This window comes from Callorhinus ursinus, unplaced genomic scaffold, assembly GCF_003265705.2.
Source record: "Callorhinus ursinus isolate GAN/ISIS: 27379988/994484 unplaced genomic scaffold, GSC_fseal_2.0 scaffold65, whole genome shotgun sequence".
Taxonomy (NCBI): Eukaryota; Metazoa; Chordata; class Mammalia; order Carnivora; family Otariidae; genus Callorhinus; species Callorhinus ursinus.
This window is the reverse complement of record NW_027397127.1, coordinates 6,851,272-6,870,048: the sequence shown is the minus strand read 5'-3', so window position 1 is coordinate 6,870,048 and position 18,777 is coordinate 6,851,272. Positions and strand designations below refer to the sequence as shown.

At 53.9% G+C, this 18,777-nt stretch overlaps 1 protein-coding gene across 6 annotated transcripts in view; it reads left to right on the top strand.

The window, feature by feature from the left end:
• Nucleotides 1-7,504, top strand: part of FRMPD3 (FERM and PDZ domain containing 3) — a 123,649-nt gene extending 116,145 nt beyond the window's left edge. For all 6 annotated transcript variants that reach the window (XM_073885762.1, XM_073885764.1, XM_073885766.1 and 3 more), the window contains 2 exons: nt 1,130-1,951; nt 3,579-7,504. In XM_073885762.1, coding sequence (XP_073741863.1) covers nt 1,130-1,951; nt 3,579-6,532 — 3,776 coding nt within the window. In that variant the 3' untranslated portion in view covers nt 6,533-7,504. The remainder of the gene's footprint in view (nt 1-1,129; nt 1,952-3,578) is intronic.
• Nucleotides 7,505-18,777: the final 11,273 nt, after the last annotated feature.

Genomic DNA, 18,777 nt, shown 5'->3' with positions numbered 1-18,777 from the left:
GTACTCGTTAAAAACATGGGCTTTGTAGTCCCTCAAACCTGGGATCAAATCCAGGCCGCCATTTATGACTTATATGACCTTGGATAAGTCACATAACCGAATGGATCAGTTTCTCCCTCTGCAAAATGGGGATAGTGACTGCACCAACCTCATTGGCTTGTGGTGAAGATTAAATGGGATCGTGTATGATGACCTTAACCTACGTTAGTGCTTCCTTGCCGTCTGTCACTCTGTCTGCTGCTAGCAAAATGAACTGGTCTTGTCTGAGTATATTCTCCCAGATGACAAGGGGAAGGGCCCCCAAAACAGTCTATGAGAGAGAAGCCATTTAGAGAGAAAGCATTTCATTTGCTATGGCTAATTCTCAGATGTACACACCTACCATCATTAAAAAGCTGTTGACTAGAACATTGTGTAGCAGGCAGGCTGGCCCTGCACGAACACAGAGAAATAATGAGATGTGAGGAATTGGAAGAATGCTCCCCCCACCCTCCTCCCACATACGCAAATCCCAGCCTACTTCCCATATACTTTACACATTCAGATGCCCAGAATGCTACTAGTAGCGCTTTATTCTTCTAGGGTAGGTCCATGACAGTCCTCTTTGAAATGCGAATTTTCAGACACCCACCGTATGTGGCCTGTTCTGCATTTTCCCACCAAGGCCTGAGTAACTGGTCAGATTTATTTCCTTTTGCTAGAAGAGATCCAACAGAACCCAAGAGTAACAGAGCACTGGGGGTTGGAAAGGCTCTGAGAAAGGTGGGGATGGGGGAGGGGGTGCAGGGCCAGTTCCAAGGGGGACATAAAAACAAATTTCACATTTTTTTTTGAAGTATGTGGACAGCTGACTTTCAGACCAGACATACCTGGGGGAGAGCCCAGCTGTACCCAGATGCCAAGGTGCTCAGCCCCTCCCCCATCACCCCATGCGGTTTCCCATGGGGCTGTTCTCCTAACTCAATTTTAAGGGTTGGCAGCAACATAGCTGCCCCTTCCCCTAACCTCTAGGGCCAGGTATTGCTCTCTGTCAGTACCTGCCATCCGGTGGCACACCAGAAACGCCAAGGGAGCTCAGCCACGGTCTTCGGCGCCAGGGCTCATCTGTTGATTCTCTTTCTGGGTTTAGATTACATGCACAGCGCCCACCGCCCTGTCCCTGGGGGCCACCTGGGGAAAAAGGAGAGTAGTTATGTGGGCAGCATGGGCACCAGCCCCAGGAAGTCGAGCCGCTGCACGCCCCCGCCTGCCGACTCTGAGCTTGTCAGCTTTTGCTACCTCCACATGCGGGAACAAAGGAAGGAACAGGAAAGCCGGACGGATGTCAACGAGAACTTAATCTTCTTTGAGGAGACCAGGCCCCGGACCAAGTCTGACCCCACGTCCAAAAGCTCTGGCCAAGGTTACGACGTGATCCCCGATGACTTTGACGCAGCCAGCCTCGACCATGAGCCTTGCGCCAGCAGGGCCCGGTCCTACACCTTGGACAATTCCCTTGGGGCTGAAGCCCTGAATTTCTACTGTGACTCTTGCAAAGCCAAACTCCAGGAGCAGCTGGGCCCTCGAAAAAGTGGGAGGCCCGGCTCCTCTCGTGACAATATGGTAGACTTGATGTCCCTGCCACCGCCTGGGAGCGAAGAGGAGGAGGAGGAGGAAGATGAGAGCACTTCGCTGTTGCCTGCCATTGCCGCCCCCCCGCCCGGTTTCCGAGACAACAGTTCCGATGAGGATGACCCCAAGCGCCGGGCGGCCCAGAGCCACGAACAAGGACGCCACCTGCGTGGGCTCCTGTATGATGAGATTCCAGTGACACTGATCGACAGCGTGCAGCCCCGGACAGTCCGAGATCATGCCCAGGAGCTAGATGATGCCCTGGTGTCCACTCTGCAGGCTCTGGAAGCCCTGGCAGCCTCAGAGGATGGACCGCACCCCCCACCCCCACAGACTGCAGGTAACAGCCCACTCATCCTCCCTCTTGCCTCCCCTTCCTTCTTCTGGCCAGGCAGGGCCAGGGGGTGATATTGCTTCTTCCCGGGCAGAGGTCAAAGTCACCGTGGTGTGCCAGGGCAGTGGATGGCCAGAGGTAGCTCAGATAGGGTCAGGGGATCAACAACGCTGCATCAGGGCCCGGCTGCTCAGCTGCAGCTCCAGCCCTGGCTCTCACCACTCCATCTCTGGAAATGTCTTGCAGGTGGACCCCAGGGACTGGGGCCATGAACAGCCACGGAGCCAGGCCAGGATGGAGGATCAGAGCAAAATTGTGAGAGATCTAGAAGACAGGCAAAGAACCTCCAGCATGCACATGACTGGAAGAAAAAAACAAAACAACCACCTAACCACCTAGTGACCTGGGATCAGGGGAGCCAGGAGCCATCACTGCTCAGGGCTGAGGTCCTTGCCTTGCCTGAGAGCATGGGCTCCCAGTCAGATGCACCCAAGTCCTGGCTTCTTCACTCACTTGCATTGTGACCTTCAGCAAGGCACTTAACCCTCTCTGAGCCTCACTTTTGTCTTTTTCAGTGGGTCTGACAACAGTAGTCATATCACGGAGGCTTGCTGTGAGCACAAAACGAGATCATTCATGCAAAGCACTGCCTAGCACATAGTCAGGAGTAAAGCTATTAGTATTGATCGTAAGTAGTAGCTAGTAGTAGTTATTATTTGGTGGGACAGCCATACGATGCGCATGCTGTTCCCCGTTACAGACACACATACACCCATCGTGTAGCCAAGCACGCGTGTCAGGCTGCACCCCTATTCACAACACATACCTCCATACACATACACCTTAAAAAGAACAGGTAAACGCTATGGCAACAGAAAAGGAACGGGAAGAAGGTGTCTGAGAAAGCGTGTGAGGTAGGAGGGACATGTGGACAGAGAAGAGGAAGAGCTTGGGGTCAGAGGCAGCCTGGCTGACCAGGGAGAGTCCCAGCCCCTCCCTTTTCTGTACGCAAGGGCATCCTTGGTGGTGGGCAACCCGCATGCGTTTAGCCCCCTGGGGCCAGCATTTCTCTTTGCTCAGAGTCTGGAGCGCCCAGCACTAGCTGCTCCCTGGCTAGTGAGAGCCCCCCCGCCACCCGCCCCGTGGTCGCCAGAGAGAGGACAAGCTCAGGCACAAGGGCCTCAGCTGTAGGCAGGCCCAGCCAGATAGAGAGGGGCCTCTCCCTGCCAGGCCTCTTCAGGACAACTGACAAACATTTCCTCGCTATTGAGTCTAAAAATAGTGATGATTAGCATGTCGTTCTGCATGCGCCATGCATGTTAATTTGCCTTCAAACTGCCCAGTAGATCTCCTCCGCGCCTCTTTTGTTTCTTTTTCGGATTCCCGCCCTTCAGGAGCTCTCTGCCAGCTTGCCTCCCTCCGCTCCTCCCCTCCCTCCTCCCGCCTTCAGCCCCATTACCTCCCCCCTGCCTGCCCCTCCTCCTGGCCGGTCCCAGGACTGACCGACTGGCCTTTCTCCCTGGCTTCAAATACTGCTGGCTGCCCTTGCCCCACCCCATAAACTTTCTACATAAGGCTGGCGAAAGGACTTGATTGGAGTAAGTGCAGCAAGCCCCTCTCCCTGTCCCTCCAGGTCTGATTGTGCTGGCCACAATCACCCCTGAATCATCGCTGGACTCAGGCCACGAAACCAACTCTTCAGAGCTCACAGACATGTCAGAGATGATGTCTGCCATGAAGCAGCACCAGAACACCACCTACTTCCTGGCCCAGCACCTCAACAAGGAGAGCCTCCTGGCTCGCAAGGATCTGCCCTTCCGGATCCAGAGCTGCGCGGCCCAGGCTGTGCTCACAGCCCCTTACTCTCTTGGGCGCCCAGATCCCAACCCGGCCCTGCAGCCAGCTGTCACAGGCCAGAGTCCTGGCCCGCCTGGCGCTCGGAGGAAGCTGCCCCCGTCAGAATCCCAGCCACCACAGCGAGAGCGAGCATACGCCCTGGCCGTGCACCCAGCATTGTCCCCACAGCTTAGTGAACAGAAGAATCTGAGCCTGCTGTCCCCAGTTCCTGAGGACAAAGGGCCTGGCCACACGAGGGCAGGCCTGGAGATGTCACTGAGGGCAGCCACACCATCCCTCAGTGAAGACCAGGTCTCTGAGCTAAGGGAGAACCTGCCCAAAGAAGTCAGGTTGAGCCCCAAGCTTATCCTGGACCCGAAGGGCAGCGTGACCCCGGCGATCATCTCAGCCGCCCTCCAGCAGGTGGTTCACCCTAAGAGCCTACCTGCCCCTAGCGGGGCCATAGTGAACCCTCCCAGCAGTGGGGAGAGAAGGCTGGAGGCCAGCATGGGGAGGCCTGAGGTCAGCATGGGAAGATCAGAAGTTAGCATGATGAGCGGCAGTGCCAGTAAGAATCTGAAGTTCAAAATGAGCCCCGGTGCTCCAGAGACCTCACGGAATTCCCAGCAGCCGCTGAGCCCAGAGGACTCCTCTGGCTCCAGAGCGCCCACAGGCAGCCGGGCCGACAGCCTGCACCTCTCCCCACAAGAGAACCGGCTGCCTGGGCCAAGTTTCCCTCCTAAAAGCTATCTTGCACGAGCGAGTCGAGAGTCCCTGAGCAAGCCGTCTATGGGGGAGGTGGCAGGCAAGGCCGGGCCAGAGGGGGCTAAGCCCACCCTGCACAAGCAGGGCGCCGTCTCCGGCCAGGGGGAGAAGGGGCAGCTGGAGAGCATGCCCCAGAGCAGCAAGATCGAGGAGACCAGCCTGGTGCCCCGAGCCAGCTACTCCATGGCTCTACAGAGCCCCAGCTGCCAGCCACGAGGCCAGAGCCCGCTGAGGCCCCAGGCAGCCAGCCGGCAGGTGAGCACCATGCCCTCCAGGAAGCTTGAGACAACCCTGGATGGAGCGCACTCGGCCTCTGAAGGCCCCGCGAAGCCCAAATCCTCCCGAGGGCCCTTCCGACTACGCAATTTATTCTCTGCCACCTTCCCGACCCGCCAGAAGAAGGAGACCGATGAGCGGCAGGCCCAGCTGCAGAAGGTGAAGCAGTATGAGCTAGAGTTCCTTGAGGAACTTCTGAAGCCCCCCAGCCAGGGGGAGCTGCCGGGCACCGAGTACCTGCAGCCCCCCGCGCCGGGCCGCTGCAGCTGCCAGCTTCGTAGCAGCCCGGTGCAGCAGGGGCCAGGCATGTCCCGGGAGCAGAGGCGCAGCTGTGACTGCAAGCGCATCTGCCGGGGGGGCCGCCCTCAGGCCCCCCAGACGCCCGTGCCCAGCCTCCGGGGCCAGGAGAGGGACAGGGTCCCCCCGACCCAGAGGCAGCCGGAGGCCGGCGCGGGCCTGAGCCTCAGCAGCCCCACCAACGTAGGGCGCCTCCGCTCCACCAGCCTGGAATCCCGGGAGTGCCGATCGGACCCCGAGAGCGGCGTTTCCTGCCTGACCACGTGTGCCTCAGGGGGGGAGTGTCTCGGAGCTCCCAACTACCGGAAGCTGATGCGCCGCTACAGTATCAGTGAACTGGACCAGGGTGACAGGGCCTCGCTGACCTCAGACATCTACCCACACCCACCCCTGGGCATGCTGCCCAGGGAGGCCAAGGAGGTAGAGGCAGGCCTCCCCCTAGGCTTGGGTCCCAAAACCAAGTCCCTGGAGTCGCCGACCCTGGGAGACCCCTCATACGTCCAGGTTGCCCCTGAGACCAAAGGCCCCAGACAGATGGCAGTGTTCTCGCTGCCAGAAGAGGTGTACCGGAAGCCCGCCGATCTGGACGAGGACAGTGAGAGTGGCAGATGCTGCTCCATCCGCTACTGCTTCTACTACCGCAAGTGCGACATGGCGGATGACGCCAGCGACGGCAAGGACGAGCTTTCCTACTCCATCCCCATGAAGATTCTGCCCGGCATGAAGCTGGACGAGCAGGTGGTGCCCGTGGTGAGCAGGACCCTGCAGGTGCTGGATGCCGCCACCTGCAGCGGCAGCAGCCCCGAGGCCTCCCGCACCCAGGAGATCGACCTGCGTGCGTCCACCTTCGAGGGGAGCCTGGCCAAGATCAATGCCCTGCGGGCCCACGCCTACGGCCTGCCCGACGGGTTCCTGGCTGCCAGGCTGGACACCAATGAGCTGCTGACGGTCCTGCGCCAGTGCGTGGCCAGCCCCGAGGCTCGCGCCCCGAAGCCCTATGTCTCTCAGATCTCCGAGTACAAGCTCGAGCTGGCTCTCAAGTTCAAGGAGCTCCGGGCTTCTTGCCGCCGTGTGGCCAACGTGGACAAGAGCCCAACTCACATGCTGGCGGCCATCACGGGCAGCTTCCAGGTGCTGAGCAGCCTCATCGAGACCTTTGTGCGGCTGGTGTTCATCGTGCGCTCCGAGGCCCAGCGCCAAGAGCTGCTGGCCAAGGTCGAAGAGGTGGTGAGGAACTACACCTTCCTACTGCGTGCCGCTGAGGAGTCCACCACCCGGAACCTTAACCAGCAACAGCAGCAGCCGGCCGCCGCGGCAGCTGTCGGGGCGGCCTCAGGGCACCCCCCGGGCTCCCCGACTCCAGCGACTGTTATGAGCACATTCACCCGCTCCTTAAAAACCCTCATCAAGTAGGGCACCCGCCCAGGCCTGCCTCCCCCCGCCCCCCGCGCCCTGCCCCCAACCACGGCCCCAGGTTTGAGCTTTGTGGTCTTTGCAACTTGTGGTGAGTGTGCGTGTCTGCCAGGCCAGTCGGGGTCCGAGGGCCTTCAGTCGCCAGGGAATGGGAACTCCCCTGATTGAGGCCATCCCCGACGGCTCCCGACGCCTGCCACCCTGGGTAGCCTTGCCCCTTCCCCGGCCTCTGGTCGTCACTGTGAGGGCCAAGGCCCCTCGTCACTGCGCCTGCCTGCCTGCCTGCCGCAGAGCTGGATTTTATCTCTTCTTTAGGGCTGACAGGTGACATCAGGCTCACCTTCCTGCTCCATTTTTGGGGGCCAGGGGAGCCGGGGCCTGAAGCAGGCAGGCCCACAGGCCTTGAGCTCCCCCTGGCATCTGCCCTCCCCCCCCCCGCCGCCACGGAGCTGTAAGCCGTAGCACCAGGGCACAGCACCCGGCGGGCGGGGGGGGGGGAAGGGCACTCAGCCCAGCCGTGCCCGCCCACCCTGGGCTCACACTCATGCAGCAGAAGCCACCTAGAGGGTCTGTGCCCAGGTGGCAGGTCTGCGGAGAACAGCCACCACACAGGGCTGTCTGCGGCCACGGCCCCACAGGCTGGCGGCCTGGGGAGTTCTCGCCCCCAGGCCCAGTAGCTCCACACCAGCCATCCCCAAAGTGCCCTGTCCTTCACTGATGGGCAGGGTGGCTCAGTCCACTAGGGAGCAAGCATCTGGGATCACCCCACTCGTTCTGGGTAAGGTACCTGGTGATAAACGTCTGCCCTGGGGAGACCCGGCGCAGGCCTTGGAGCCCGCCCGGCCCAGCCCGCCCCAGCCCTGGGGCTGGCGCTCTGGGTGTGCGGTTCCTCTCTCAACATCTACCAGACAGACTGTCCTTAGGAGTTTGACTTAGCTACGGATTGGGGATGGGGGGTGGGGGGAGGGGGGATGGGGGTAGGGGTGGGGGGTGTTGATGACTATATCTTAAACTTCTGGAAGCTAGCGTGATATGTTAATCCTGAGTATATGCTTTTGGCTGTGTATTGACCCTGTGGATTTGTCTCTCTAAGAAAAGAAGCTGAGCGCCTTACCCGGTGCAGTCCTGCACCTCTCTCTCTCTCTCTCTCTCTCTCTCTCTCTCTCTCTCTCCCTCCCCCCCCCCCCCCCCCCCCCCCCCCCCCCCCCCCCCCCCAGTCATCTGGAAGGGAATTCACACTGTTTAGCATCCTCCTTGACACACATCTGCTGCCGCAACCCCCCACCCCCACCACCCCCCCCCCCCGGTCCCCCACAACCTTCCTGGGAGTGAAGACACGGAGTCCCTACCAGCTGTCCCACACTGTAGGGAACAAAGAAAGCCAATGTTTATTCTGTATAGATTGCTTCTTGTCCACCTCTCCATACCTTCCCCTGTTTGCCACATGCTCACGCCCTGTGTCTGCCTCTCTTTCACCATTACGTGAAAGGTCCGTGTGAAATCTCTCATTCTTATGTGAGTTTTATAAAGATGTACACTGTGCTTAACCCCTGCCCATCCCCAGTACTCCCCCCCCCCACTGCAGTGCAATAAAGCCCCCTCCCCTCCCCAAGTGGCAATTTCTCCTGGCAAGGATCAGGGGAGCCCCTTCTGTAGAAGCCAGCCGCCCCTTTCCTTGCTTCTCCTCCCCCCAGGACCAAGTTGTTTAATGGGCCAGAGATGCAGCCAGTGGGGAACCCTTTCCCCTGTGACCACCACAAGCCCCAGGGCCGTCGTGGTCTTCCTCTTCTCCCAACTTCTTGATCCTGCGCCTTCGCCACTCAGCCCCCCCGCCCATGTCATTCCACCGCCATCCTTCACCTCTCCCTCAGCCTCATGGAGAGGACACATTTTCTAATGTCTGTATATAGTATATATACTACATAAAATATATAAATTATATATATATATACTAATTTATGTCTTGTTTTTCAAACAAGAATGATTAAATCTATTCATCTTACTATCCCAATAAGCCTTTTCAGTGCCTCTTTGTGGGTGTCCTTGTGTCCTTGATTCACTGGTTGGGGGGCGGACCCCCCACACACACCCCGAGTGCTCTCCCTAGCTTCTGCTCCCATCTACCTGGGCCCCAGTGAGTGATGAGAGCTTAGGACCCTGTCGTGCTGCCTCCCCTTTGCTCCTCTTAGAAGCCTCCTGTGCGTCACGGTCACGGGAATTGAATATGGTCTACTCCTTTCTCTTGAGCCTGGCTGTGACCTCAGAGCTGAAGGGAGCAGGGGGTGGGGTGGGGGTTGGGTTGCAGACACACAATGCGCCCCATGCATAGTGCATAGTATACTGGATGACCTGGGACGTAGGGGACAGACAGGGTAGGGGACAGCTCTCTGGGTGGAAGTGGGAAATGGGGCCTCTCCCTCTGAAACCTGCCCAGTTGCCTCAGAGTATGGCTTGGCTGGTGCGAATCCCCTGCAATGCCCTCTGGTGATTTTTGGGGGGGGCTGTTTCAAAAGGATAAGCGCAGCAGGACCCTAAGCAGGGCTGACCTCTCTGACTTTATATCGAATGGAGAGAAATGATTTTGCTTCTCCCGTTCTCTTATTTTCTTCTGATAATCACAGGTCCCCACGGGCACATGAGGCACCCTCATGCCAACTAGATAAATGTTCTTCCTGCCGCGCACCCCCCTGTGATTAATTAGAAAGAAAATCATCCTCTGGGTGACACATGGGCACCTGTGGATACATGATGATTTCAGGTCCATCCAACCGCCCCCCCCCCCCCCCCGCCCTGCCGGCCTTGTTGGCCTGGTAGGCAAACGATTCAACCATGTACCGTGGCCCTGATTAATCACTTCCTCCCAAAGACTGGACACAGACTCTCTTCTCCTGCCTGCAGAGGTCCTGGCTAAAGTGGTTTGGGAGCAGGGCAGAGAGGTGGAGCCAGGAACAGCGCAGGCAGAGCCCCCCTCTGCATGCAGGAGGCCATAGGGGTGAGAGGCCTGTCCCCTGGTGCAGAACTCTTCTGGGGGCTGCCCGCCGGGGATACTGTTCCACAACCCCAAGGTTGGTACTCAGTGGAAGGCAGGGCCAACGTAAAGTGAGACCTGTTCCCACTTAAAAACCTAACTGGACAGTCCAGAAATTTAGGGCCCCTCTCATCCTACACTACGTGGATAGCTCCCTCTGGCCAGAAAGTATTCTTACTTGGTTCTAGTCCCTGGGTACCCATCCACACGGGACCCTGCATGTAGTAGGGCTTCAATAAATATTTGTGGAATGAATGAGTGTTGGATGAGATGACTGTCACAAGAGAGCCCTCCCAGACCTCTGTACCTCGTGCAAAGGGCCCTCTCTCCCCCTGGGAATGGCTAACCCAGGGCACTTGCAGCCTGGCCTCCTCCTGTCAAAGAATTCAAAGTCAGGTCCATCGTCCAGTGCCCCATTAACTCAGCGGACTTTCACACACTACTTTTCCAAAGCTTCGGAAGCTCTCCTGAGGTGACCGATGGTCTCCTTTTCTGTGGACGCGGGACCACTGTGTGGTACCCCGAAGCACGGGGGAAGGCCATCTTCCCACTAAGCATCTACCTGGCCATCTTTGGCCTGAGCCAGAGCCCGAAGCCGATGCTCTTCAGCCACCCCCTACCAGACCTGAGTCCCCGGAGCCTGAATGCCGCTTTCTGACTGCAACCAATTAAAGGAAAATGGGTTCGTGCTGTTGGCATGGACCCAGGATGCCCGTGGTGCTGTCAGAGTCACATTTTTTTGTCAAGCTGTTGTCAAGGCACTGTGGATAATAGGCAATTTCATCCGAAATGAATGGAAAGGACCTGCCTCGGCCAGAACTCTTCCTTGCCAGAAGGGGCAAGGGAGGATCAGCTGCCAGCACTGGGAAGGGGCATCAATGTATATCTTAGGAACGAATTCCTCCCAATAGCAGCTGCTAGGATGAGAGTGAGAACCGCATCCCATTCCCCATCCTGTAGGCTGGAAGCCAGACTCTGGGTGTGCATCTGCATTGAGGAGGCGGTCCTCCATGGAGTCAGAGGGAAAAAAAAACCTCTGAGGGTTCAGTCTTGGGCCCTGGAAAAATGGTCAGAATTCCAGGAGGGTCTCTTAGTTCCAACGACCTGAGCTGCTGGAAGCCACTGTGAGGAGAATTACGGAGGCCCGCCTTCTCACAGGGACCAAAGTGCTTGATTCACTTTAGTGCTTCTAGCAATTTCTCGCCCAGGCCACCAAGCCCTTGGGTGCTTCCCACATTCCCAGTATTACCGGGGCATGCTCTGGACATTTCCAGCTGTAGGGTCTGGACCCACCACTTAGGAATGAACCCCCTTTTAGCTCCCCGGCCCTCCTGTCTGTGATGTCCGTCTTTCCCTCTGGGTGTTGACTGCTCATTCTTATTTTCATGGCTTCGGCTAAAAGGAATATGAGTCTGTACTATGCTGAGAGCCTTCCACAACACAGAAAAGTTGATCCCTGCCCTTAAATATGCAAAAACAACAGTGTGATCACTTGCCATATGCCAGGCACTGTGCTAAGTACTTTACACGCATGATCTCATTTAATTTTCCTAGCAACCCTTTGAGAGAGAGATGACGAGGGGTGACTCGCTGGCTCAGTCAGTGGAGCGTGCGACTCTGATCTCAGGGTCATTAGTTCAAGCCCCACAGTTGGCAAAGAACTTACTCAAAAAAAAAATATATATATATATATATACTTAAAAATATAAATATATATATACTTAAAAATATAAATATATATATACTTAAATATATATATATATATATATATATATATATATATAAAAGTTTAAGAGAGAGAGACTATGATCATATTCATTTCTCAGGGGCACCTGGGTGACTCCATTGGTTGGGCGGCTGCCTTTGGCTCCGGTCATGATCCCAGGGTCCTGGGATGGAGCCCCGCATCGGGCTCCCTGCTCAGCAGGGAGCCTGCTTCTCCCTCTCCCACTCCCCCTGCTTGTGCTCTCTCACTCTCTCTTACTGTCAAATAAATAAAAATCTAAAAACTAAATATTCATTTCTCAGAGGAGAAAACTGAGGCCTAAAGAGGTTCAATTGCTAGCCAGAGGCCACACAGCTGGTAAGTGGCAAGCCAGTCAGAGTTCAGACCTACCCAGGCTTTCAAGGGCCACCCTCCGGGAGTCAGCCCAGCCCCACCTTTGAGGCAGTTACCCTGGAAACAGAAGCACAGGTGCGGCTATGCTCATCAGAAGATGGCCTGTAAATGTTGCTCACGGATCCAGGCAGCAAGTGGGTGACCAAAAGGTCATTGGTAACATTGGGGTGTGAGGTGTGGGGTGCTGCAAGCCCACCTGCCCCCCTCACCTCTCTTCAGCAGGCTGCCCCAGTGCCACATGCCTCTTGGAACCCGGGGGTGGAGTGCTATTTGTGTACAGGAATTTGTGGGGAGAGCAGTGTGTCCAAAAAGCCACCGTCAAAATTATGGACACCGCCCCCCTTCATGCTCTTCAAACGGGAGTCTGAGTCCATACTCCTTATGCATTTGCATTTTTCTCAAAGATGTGGGAGGAAAACATCATGTGAATAATACATTAAATATTTTTTATGTAAAAATGTCATGGCGAGGAATGCACGAGTTTCATGCCTTGTAAAGAATACATAGCATTTCGGGGCGCCTGGGTGGCTCAGTGGGTTAAGCGTCTGCCTTCGGCTCAGGTCATGATCTCGGGGTCCTGGGATCGAGCCCCGCATCGGGCTCCCTGCTCAGCGGGGAATCCACTTCTCCTTCTGCCTCTGCCCCTCCCCACAGTTCATGTTCTCCCTTCCTCTCAAATAAATAAATCTTAAAAAAAAGAAAAGAATACATACCATTTCAGAGACACTTGAGACTCGTGTCTGATACTTCTGGCCTTATCCCCATGCCCACCTACCCAGCGTTCACTATCCTCTACTACTAGACATGCTTTGGTCGAAATACTGGACACACTCAAGGCCCATCAGGTGAGCTAACTGTTGGCATGGGTCCCAGAGGTAGGACATCGGGGACTGGCCTATGTCTGTGAATCTGGCCACGCAGGTGGGGGCCAAACACTTCTTCGGGAATAAGACACCTGGCGTGGCACGGTGCTGGGAAGAAGTTGCCTGTGACACACTTTAGCAGAGGGTTGCCCCCAAGAATAGACAGGGGAGCCAGATTCCCTCCAAGCCGGAGATTTTTGCACCTGCAATGAGCAAGCGAAGCAGGGAGGCCGTGTGGGCTAAGTTGAGCAATTCCCCAGAATAAAAACTCAGTGCTATTTTCGGCACAGTCGCTGACTTGCCATATGATGGGGGTACAAGTCATTTTACCTTTTTGTGCCTCTTCTCTAAAACAAAGATGACTGGGTCTTCGGCCTCTCTCGGCGGCTCGGAGGACTAATGAGGTGGTGCTGAAAAGCAGCTATAAAAATCCCGCGCCCAAGTTGTACGAGCTTAACAAGTGCAAATGGAATTGCCCCCCTTTGCAACTGGTGTGGAAACTAATTAAGCTTGCACCAAGAGCCTGGGACTAGAAACCCAGGGGACTGTTTCCTTCAAATCCCTGCCGTCCTCGGTCAAAGCCATCTGCCGGTCAGTTCCCCTCAAGAGGAATATGCAGGACCCCCGGCCCCCTTGGGCCTTTCTTTTGACATTGGGAACCTCAGTGGGGAACCCTCGTCCTGCGGTGGGCACGTTCGGGCGGACCCAAGGCTCTTCCTGCCCTTTGGCCAGTGCCCTGGCTCGTTTCTCCGGCATCCTCCTGCCCCATCTCCATTCTCCTCCTCGCTAGAAGCAGCTACAGTTGAAGGAGGCTCGGACTTCTGATTTTTCGTCAACGCTTAGGCTTAGCTCATAGGAGAGGGCTTTCGACTCCAAACCCTTAGCCAGCTTCCCAGGGGCAGCTGCAAGTTCAAGCTGCCCAGTGTTTAGTTCCTGTGGGTCCCACCGCCACCCTAGCCCGGGGCCAACCTATGGCATCTGAGCGCAGCAAGGGAAATGAATTTCAAAGACCCGCAGGGGAGGGGGATAGTTCAGCTCCCAGGATCATGGCACAATGGCCTAGGAGGCCAAGGTGGTCTTGCTTCCCGCCCCCTGGAGGCCCTCCCCACCCCTTGCTCGCCAGGACAACCTGGGTCCTCATGAGTTCCTCGGGCTTCTCAATGATTGACATGGTGACAACCCGCTAGGCCGGCCCTCCCTTCAAAATGACCTCTTCCTCCTCTTCTTTCTCCCAGCAAAAACTGGTGTTATGAGCATATGTTCCGATTTGAGCCATCTGATTAACAAATAAAGCAATTTGTGTTGTGCCTTAAGGGCTTCCTTCTAACATAGACATAGCCATATCCAATAGGGATGCGGTGAATCTGATCTTTAAATTGGTAGGCATGCTGTGTGACCTTGGTAACATGGCTACTGGAAATCCCTTCTCTCAGTTATGGGATTATGACCATGGGGAGTGGCCAAGCCACTGAGCTAACACGTTCTCTTTGACGTCTCTAAAACCCTAATCACTCTGTCCCTCAGCCTGCCCACTTGTAAACTAAGGAGCCCATCTGCTCCTCCCTGCTAAATCTGCAGTATGGACAAGCAGGTTTGCAATTTCTTGGGAGTAGCTAGAATTCCTGCTTCCTAGTATGACTTACAGGCAAAACCGTATTCGATGACAATGGCAGGACCCTTGGCCACCAAGGACAGAAGAATCAGTAGGAAAAGTGAGAGCAAAGACAAACATTCTTGCCCCTTTCCTAACCTGGCATGGCAGGAATATTAGTACAACGACCCCCAGGGACCTGAAAAAAAAATTCAAAGAACCAAGTAGAAAGTGGACAGATTTTCCCCCTGCTGAGCATTAGAAAAGACTGATTTGACTTGCAGTTTGGAGCTACAGGCAAGAGCCATACATCAGGAGCCAGAAGACTTTGGTTCTATTCAAAGCTCTTCCAAGAACTAGCTGTGTGACCTTGGGCATTCATGTCTTTTCTCTGGGTGTCAGGTTTCTTGCTAAGTAAAATGAGTGGGTTGAACTTGGAGGGCCTATTAGCTTTTAAAAGGCACATTTTTCTACGTTCTTTCATTTAAGGATTTTTTTAAAACAAAGGAAAGTACTTCCAGCATCACCCAAACATTCCCCAAATCAGTAATTCAACTGGGAGAACACCAAAGCTCGTAAAAGTCAAACACCAGAGCAAACCACAGAGCCCACTTGCCCCTGCGGGTTTTTGCTTTTGTTTTGTTTTGTTTTTATCCAGTGCTATTCTGCCCAGGGGGTGCTCAAGTCTCCCATCTCTTAAATTTCTAGATGATTCTAGCTTTTTGGGATACTGACCTTGTACAATCAAGCCTACATGCCCAGGAAACCAAATTATGAGAACCCTAGGAGAGAATGCATCTAAAGGGCCCGGCCAGATCCTACTTAAGGTAAAACAGCCAACTTGGCTTTGTGAGATAAAGCTTCCGGAACGGGACTAGTTTTTTTGTTTTTTTTTTTAAGATTTTATTTATTTATTTGACAGAGAGACACAGCGAGAGAAGGAACACAAGCAGGGGGAGTGGGAGAGAGAGAAGCAGGCTTCCCGCCGAGCAGGGAGCCCGATGCGGGGCTCGATCCCAGGACCCCGGGATCATGACCTGAGCCGAAGGCAGATGCCCAACGACTGAGCCACCCAGGCGCCCCTGGAACGGGACTAGTTTTAAGACACATTTTCGTTAAGAAAAACCATGATTGACGTATATGTCCTTTACTCCTACATTGAAAATTTTTGAAAAGCCACAAATACTCACCTCCTCATTTATCTTCAGTGTCAATCCAGATCTTGATTTCAAATCTTTAAGTGTTTAAAATGCACCCACTCCAGGAGTCTGTGCTAGAGGCTGTGGGAGATACGTGGTCTCTGCCCTCAAAGAGTTTGCATACTTGTTGAAGACATGAGTCCAGGAGTTCAGGGCCCAATGGAAGGGCCAGCTGCTGACAGCTGGTGAGCTCAGTGGGGCGGCAGCACATGGGGAATTCTCTCTAGATGTGATGTGCTTTGTGGCAGCCTCTGAAAGCCCTCTGTTGTGCTCACACGCAAGACGCCCACCTGCCATCACTGAACAGTATGAACAATGAGGACAGGTCACCCTAGCCTCCAGAGGGAAAAAAATCAGAACACAGGAGACAGAAGTTGTTGCAGGGTTTCTCTTCCCTCCCTGGGTGCCCGTGGTTCTTGGTCACGCCGCTTCGAAGAATGAAGCGGTAGACCAGATGAAGGGTGGTGGGCAGCAAAGTTTATTGAGCGATAGTACAAAGTTCTGGAAGAGGGAGGGGACCCGAGAGGGTTGCCACTGGAGTTTCTGAGTCTAGGGGGGTTTTATGGGCTTGTTGGCGGGCTGTTTTAATTGGATTAACCCTCCATGTACCTGTCATACAATCACGTTTTTGTCAGCTACCTATCACGTGCGAAAGGGTGGAGGGCTCCTTCCAGGGGGGTGTAAAATACTTTTAAGGGTGGTTTCTTCTTAGGGCAGGAGCCCCTTGTCCCTGCCTGTCTTTCTTCCCACTATCCTTCATTAGAATGAGAAAATCTCTTGAAGGGAGCCCTTCCAACGACAAGGGTGTTTACAAAATTCTCCCAGTGGCCCCTTTAATCTGACGAGTCCAGGGTTCCATGATCATTTTATCTGGAGAGATGATCCACAGTGTTCATAAAATTCTCGAAGGGGTCTGTGATCTCCAAAAGGTTGAGATTCACAAATCACATTCCTCCCGACCCTCTTGTTAAATCCTATAACTAGTGACCCAGTTAAGGACATGACTAACTTACCCTCCCAACCTGGTTCACCTGCCTCCAATCTCTTCCCTATTATCCATCCTCTACAGATAAATTTGCCCAAAACACAATTATGATCATGTCATTCCCTTACTCCAGAAGGATGGCTTCCCATCGCTTGCAGAATAAAGTCTCAACATAGTACCTGATACTCCAGCCAAAGTAGACTACTTCCCTTTCCTTAAAACCCCTCTCTACTCCCTCACCTTTGTCTCAAGCCTGGGGAGACCCACCCCCTCCCAATCATTGCCCGTCAAAACAGTACAAAATGTACTTCGACCTCCAAAACCACCTCCCAGGATGTGCCGCACAGAGGTGATACCTTTTCCCACTGAATCTGCGTATCACTTTGCTTGGATCTTGTGGCCAATGTCTAGTTGTACCTCCAAAATCCATTTTCTTCTCCTGCCTGGGCACAGGGCCACCTCCCAAGATGTTTCCTAGTCTTGCTTGCAGCTAGGTGTGACTTGCAACTAAGCTGTTGCCATGTGACAGAGCTCTTGCCAAAGGGATATGACAGAAAGTGAAATGGACAAATTCCATCTGACTTGCTTCAAAGGAGAGCCCTTCCCTGGACCTCTTTCTTCCTTCCCATGAGCTAGAATTGTGGATGCGCTCATGACCTTGCATGGAGCATAACTGTCCCACTGGCCTCGAATGGCCGGCATGTGATGTCAAAGAAAAGTCATCTGTCTTACTTGAGCTGCTGCGTTTTAGGGGCTTGGCCAAAGCAGAGGCTTCTCCATGGTAGTGTATTAAATTGTTCTGTGGCTTATGAGTGTCTCATTTTCTCCACTAAGAAGCCAACCCCTTACTGGTCTCCCTGCTTCCTGTTGTGACCCCTACATTCTATTCGCAGCTGAGATGATCCTTTTTTTTAAAGATTTTTTATTTATTTGAGATAGAGAGAGTGAGGGAGAGCACGAGTGGGGGGGGCAGAGGGAGAGGGAGAAGCAGACTCCCCAGTGAGCAAGGAGCCTGATGTGGGGCTCGATCCCAGGACCCTGGGATCATGACCTGAGCCGAAGGCGCAGATGCTTAATCGACCCAGGCACCCCTGAGATGATCCTTTTAAAAGGGAGGTCAGATCACGTCATGCTTTGCCTAAAACAAGAACGACAATAATAACAAGGACAACAACAACAACAACAAAAATACTTTACTGGGTAAAAGCAGAAATCCTTGAAAGGCCTACGAGGTCCTGCAAGGTCCTTGATCAGCAGCCTCCCACCAATTGCCCTCACCTCACTGACTTTATTTTCCTTATTTTCTCTTACAGGTGTGCTCTACCCCCACCACCCCAACACTCACTCCGCACCAGACACACCGACCATTGTACTATTCTGCAAACGAGTTAGACACTCTCCTGCCTTGGGGCCTTTGCACCTGCTGTTCCCTCTGCTTGTCCCAGATATCAACATGGCTCCTTCCTTTATCTCCTTCAGGTCTTTGTTCAACCGTTACCTTCCCAGACCAGCTTCCTCCGACTACCCCACTTAAAACCCCCTCTCCCCTACTACCATCCTGGCACATTATCCCACTTCCTTGCCTCGTTTTCCTCTACAGCGCTTACCGTCATCTGACATATTATATATTGTCTTTACTTACACATTTCTTGTTTGAAACCATAACCTCCATGAGAGCAGGGGTTTTTGACTGATTACTATCATATTCTCAGTGCCCGGAACAGGGCCGGGTACATTAAAAGTATTCAATAAATATTTTTCGAATGAACGAATTCCTTGGGTGCAAATACTTTCTAATCCCCTCAATGCCTAGAACACTGCTTTTTAAGATTTATTTATTTATTTATTTTAGAAAGACAAAGAAGGATCGGGGGGGGGAGGGGCAGAGGGAGAGAATCTTTAAGCAGACTCCCTGCTTAACACAGAGTCCAACCGGGGCCTGGATCCCAGGGCCCCTGAGATCATGACCTGAGCCACAACCAAGAGTCGGACCCTTAGCTGACTGAGCCACCCAGGCGCCCCCACACCTCTTTGTATGCAACAAAGCACTCAATAAATATTTGATGAATGAACTAGGATGGATATTCTGCCTTAATATCCTGCCTTGCTGTTTGCTTCCTTCCCCAAGTACCCCTAGACACCTGGGCCTACATTAAATTTCTGAACTCGTAAAAGTATGACAAAGGGTCGGGAGAGGTCCTCCATGGACACTGCTGAACATGGCAATGAGAGAAACACAGGATGCTGGTTTGAGTATTTTCTGCCTTTGCCACTTGGACAAATCCCCTCCTATCTCTGGGTCCTAGTTTCACCATATGTAAGATGAAGCTAGGAGACTAGATGATTTCTGAAGTCCCCTCTATTTTTACAGCTTGTAGTTATGGTGCTCATAACTAAAATTGTATGATTCTAAAATTGTATGATTTTTCTCTTCTAACCTGTGCTTGGAATATGCTGAAT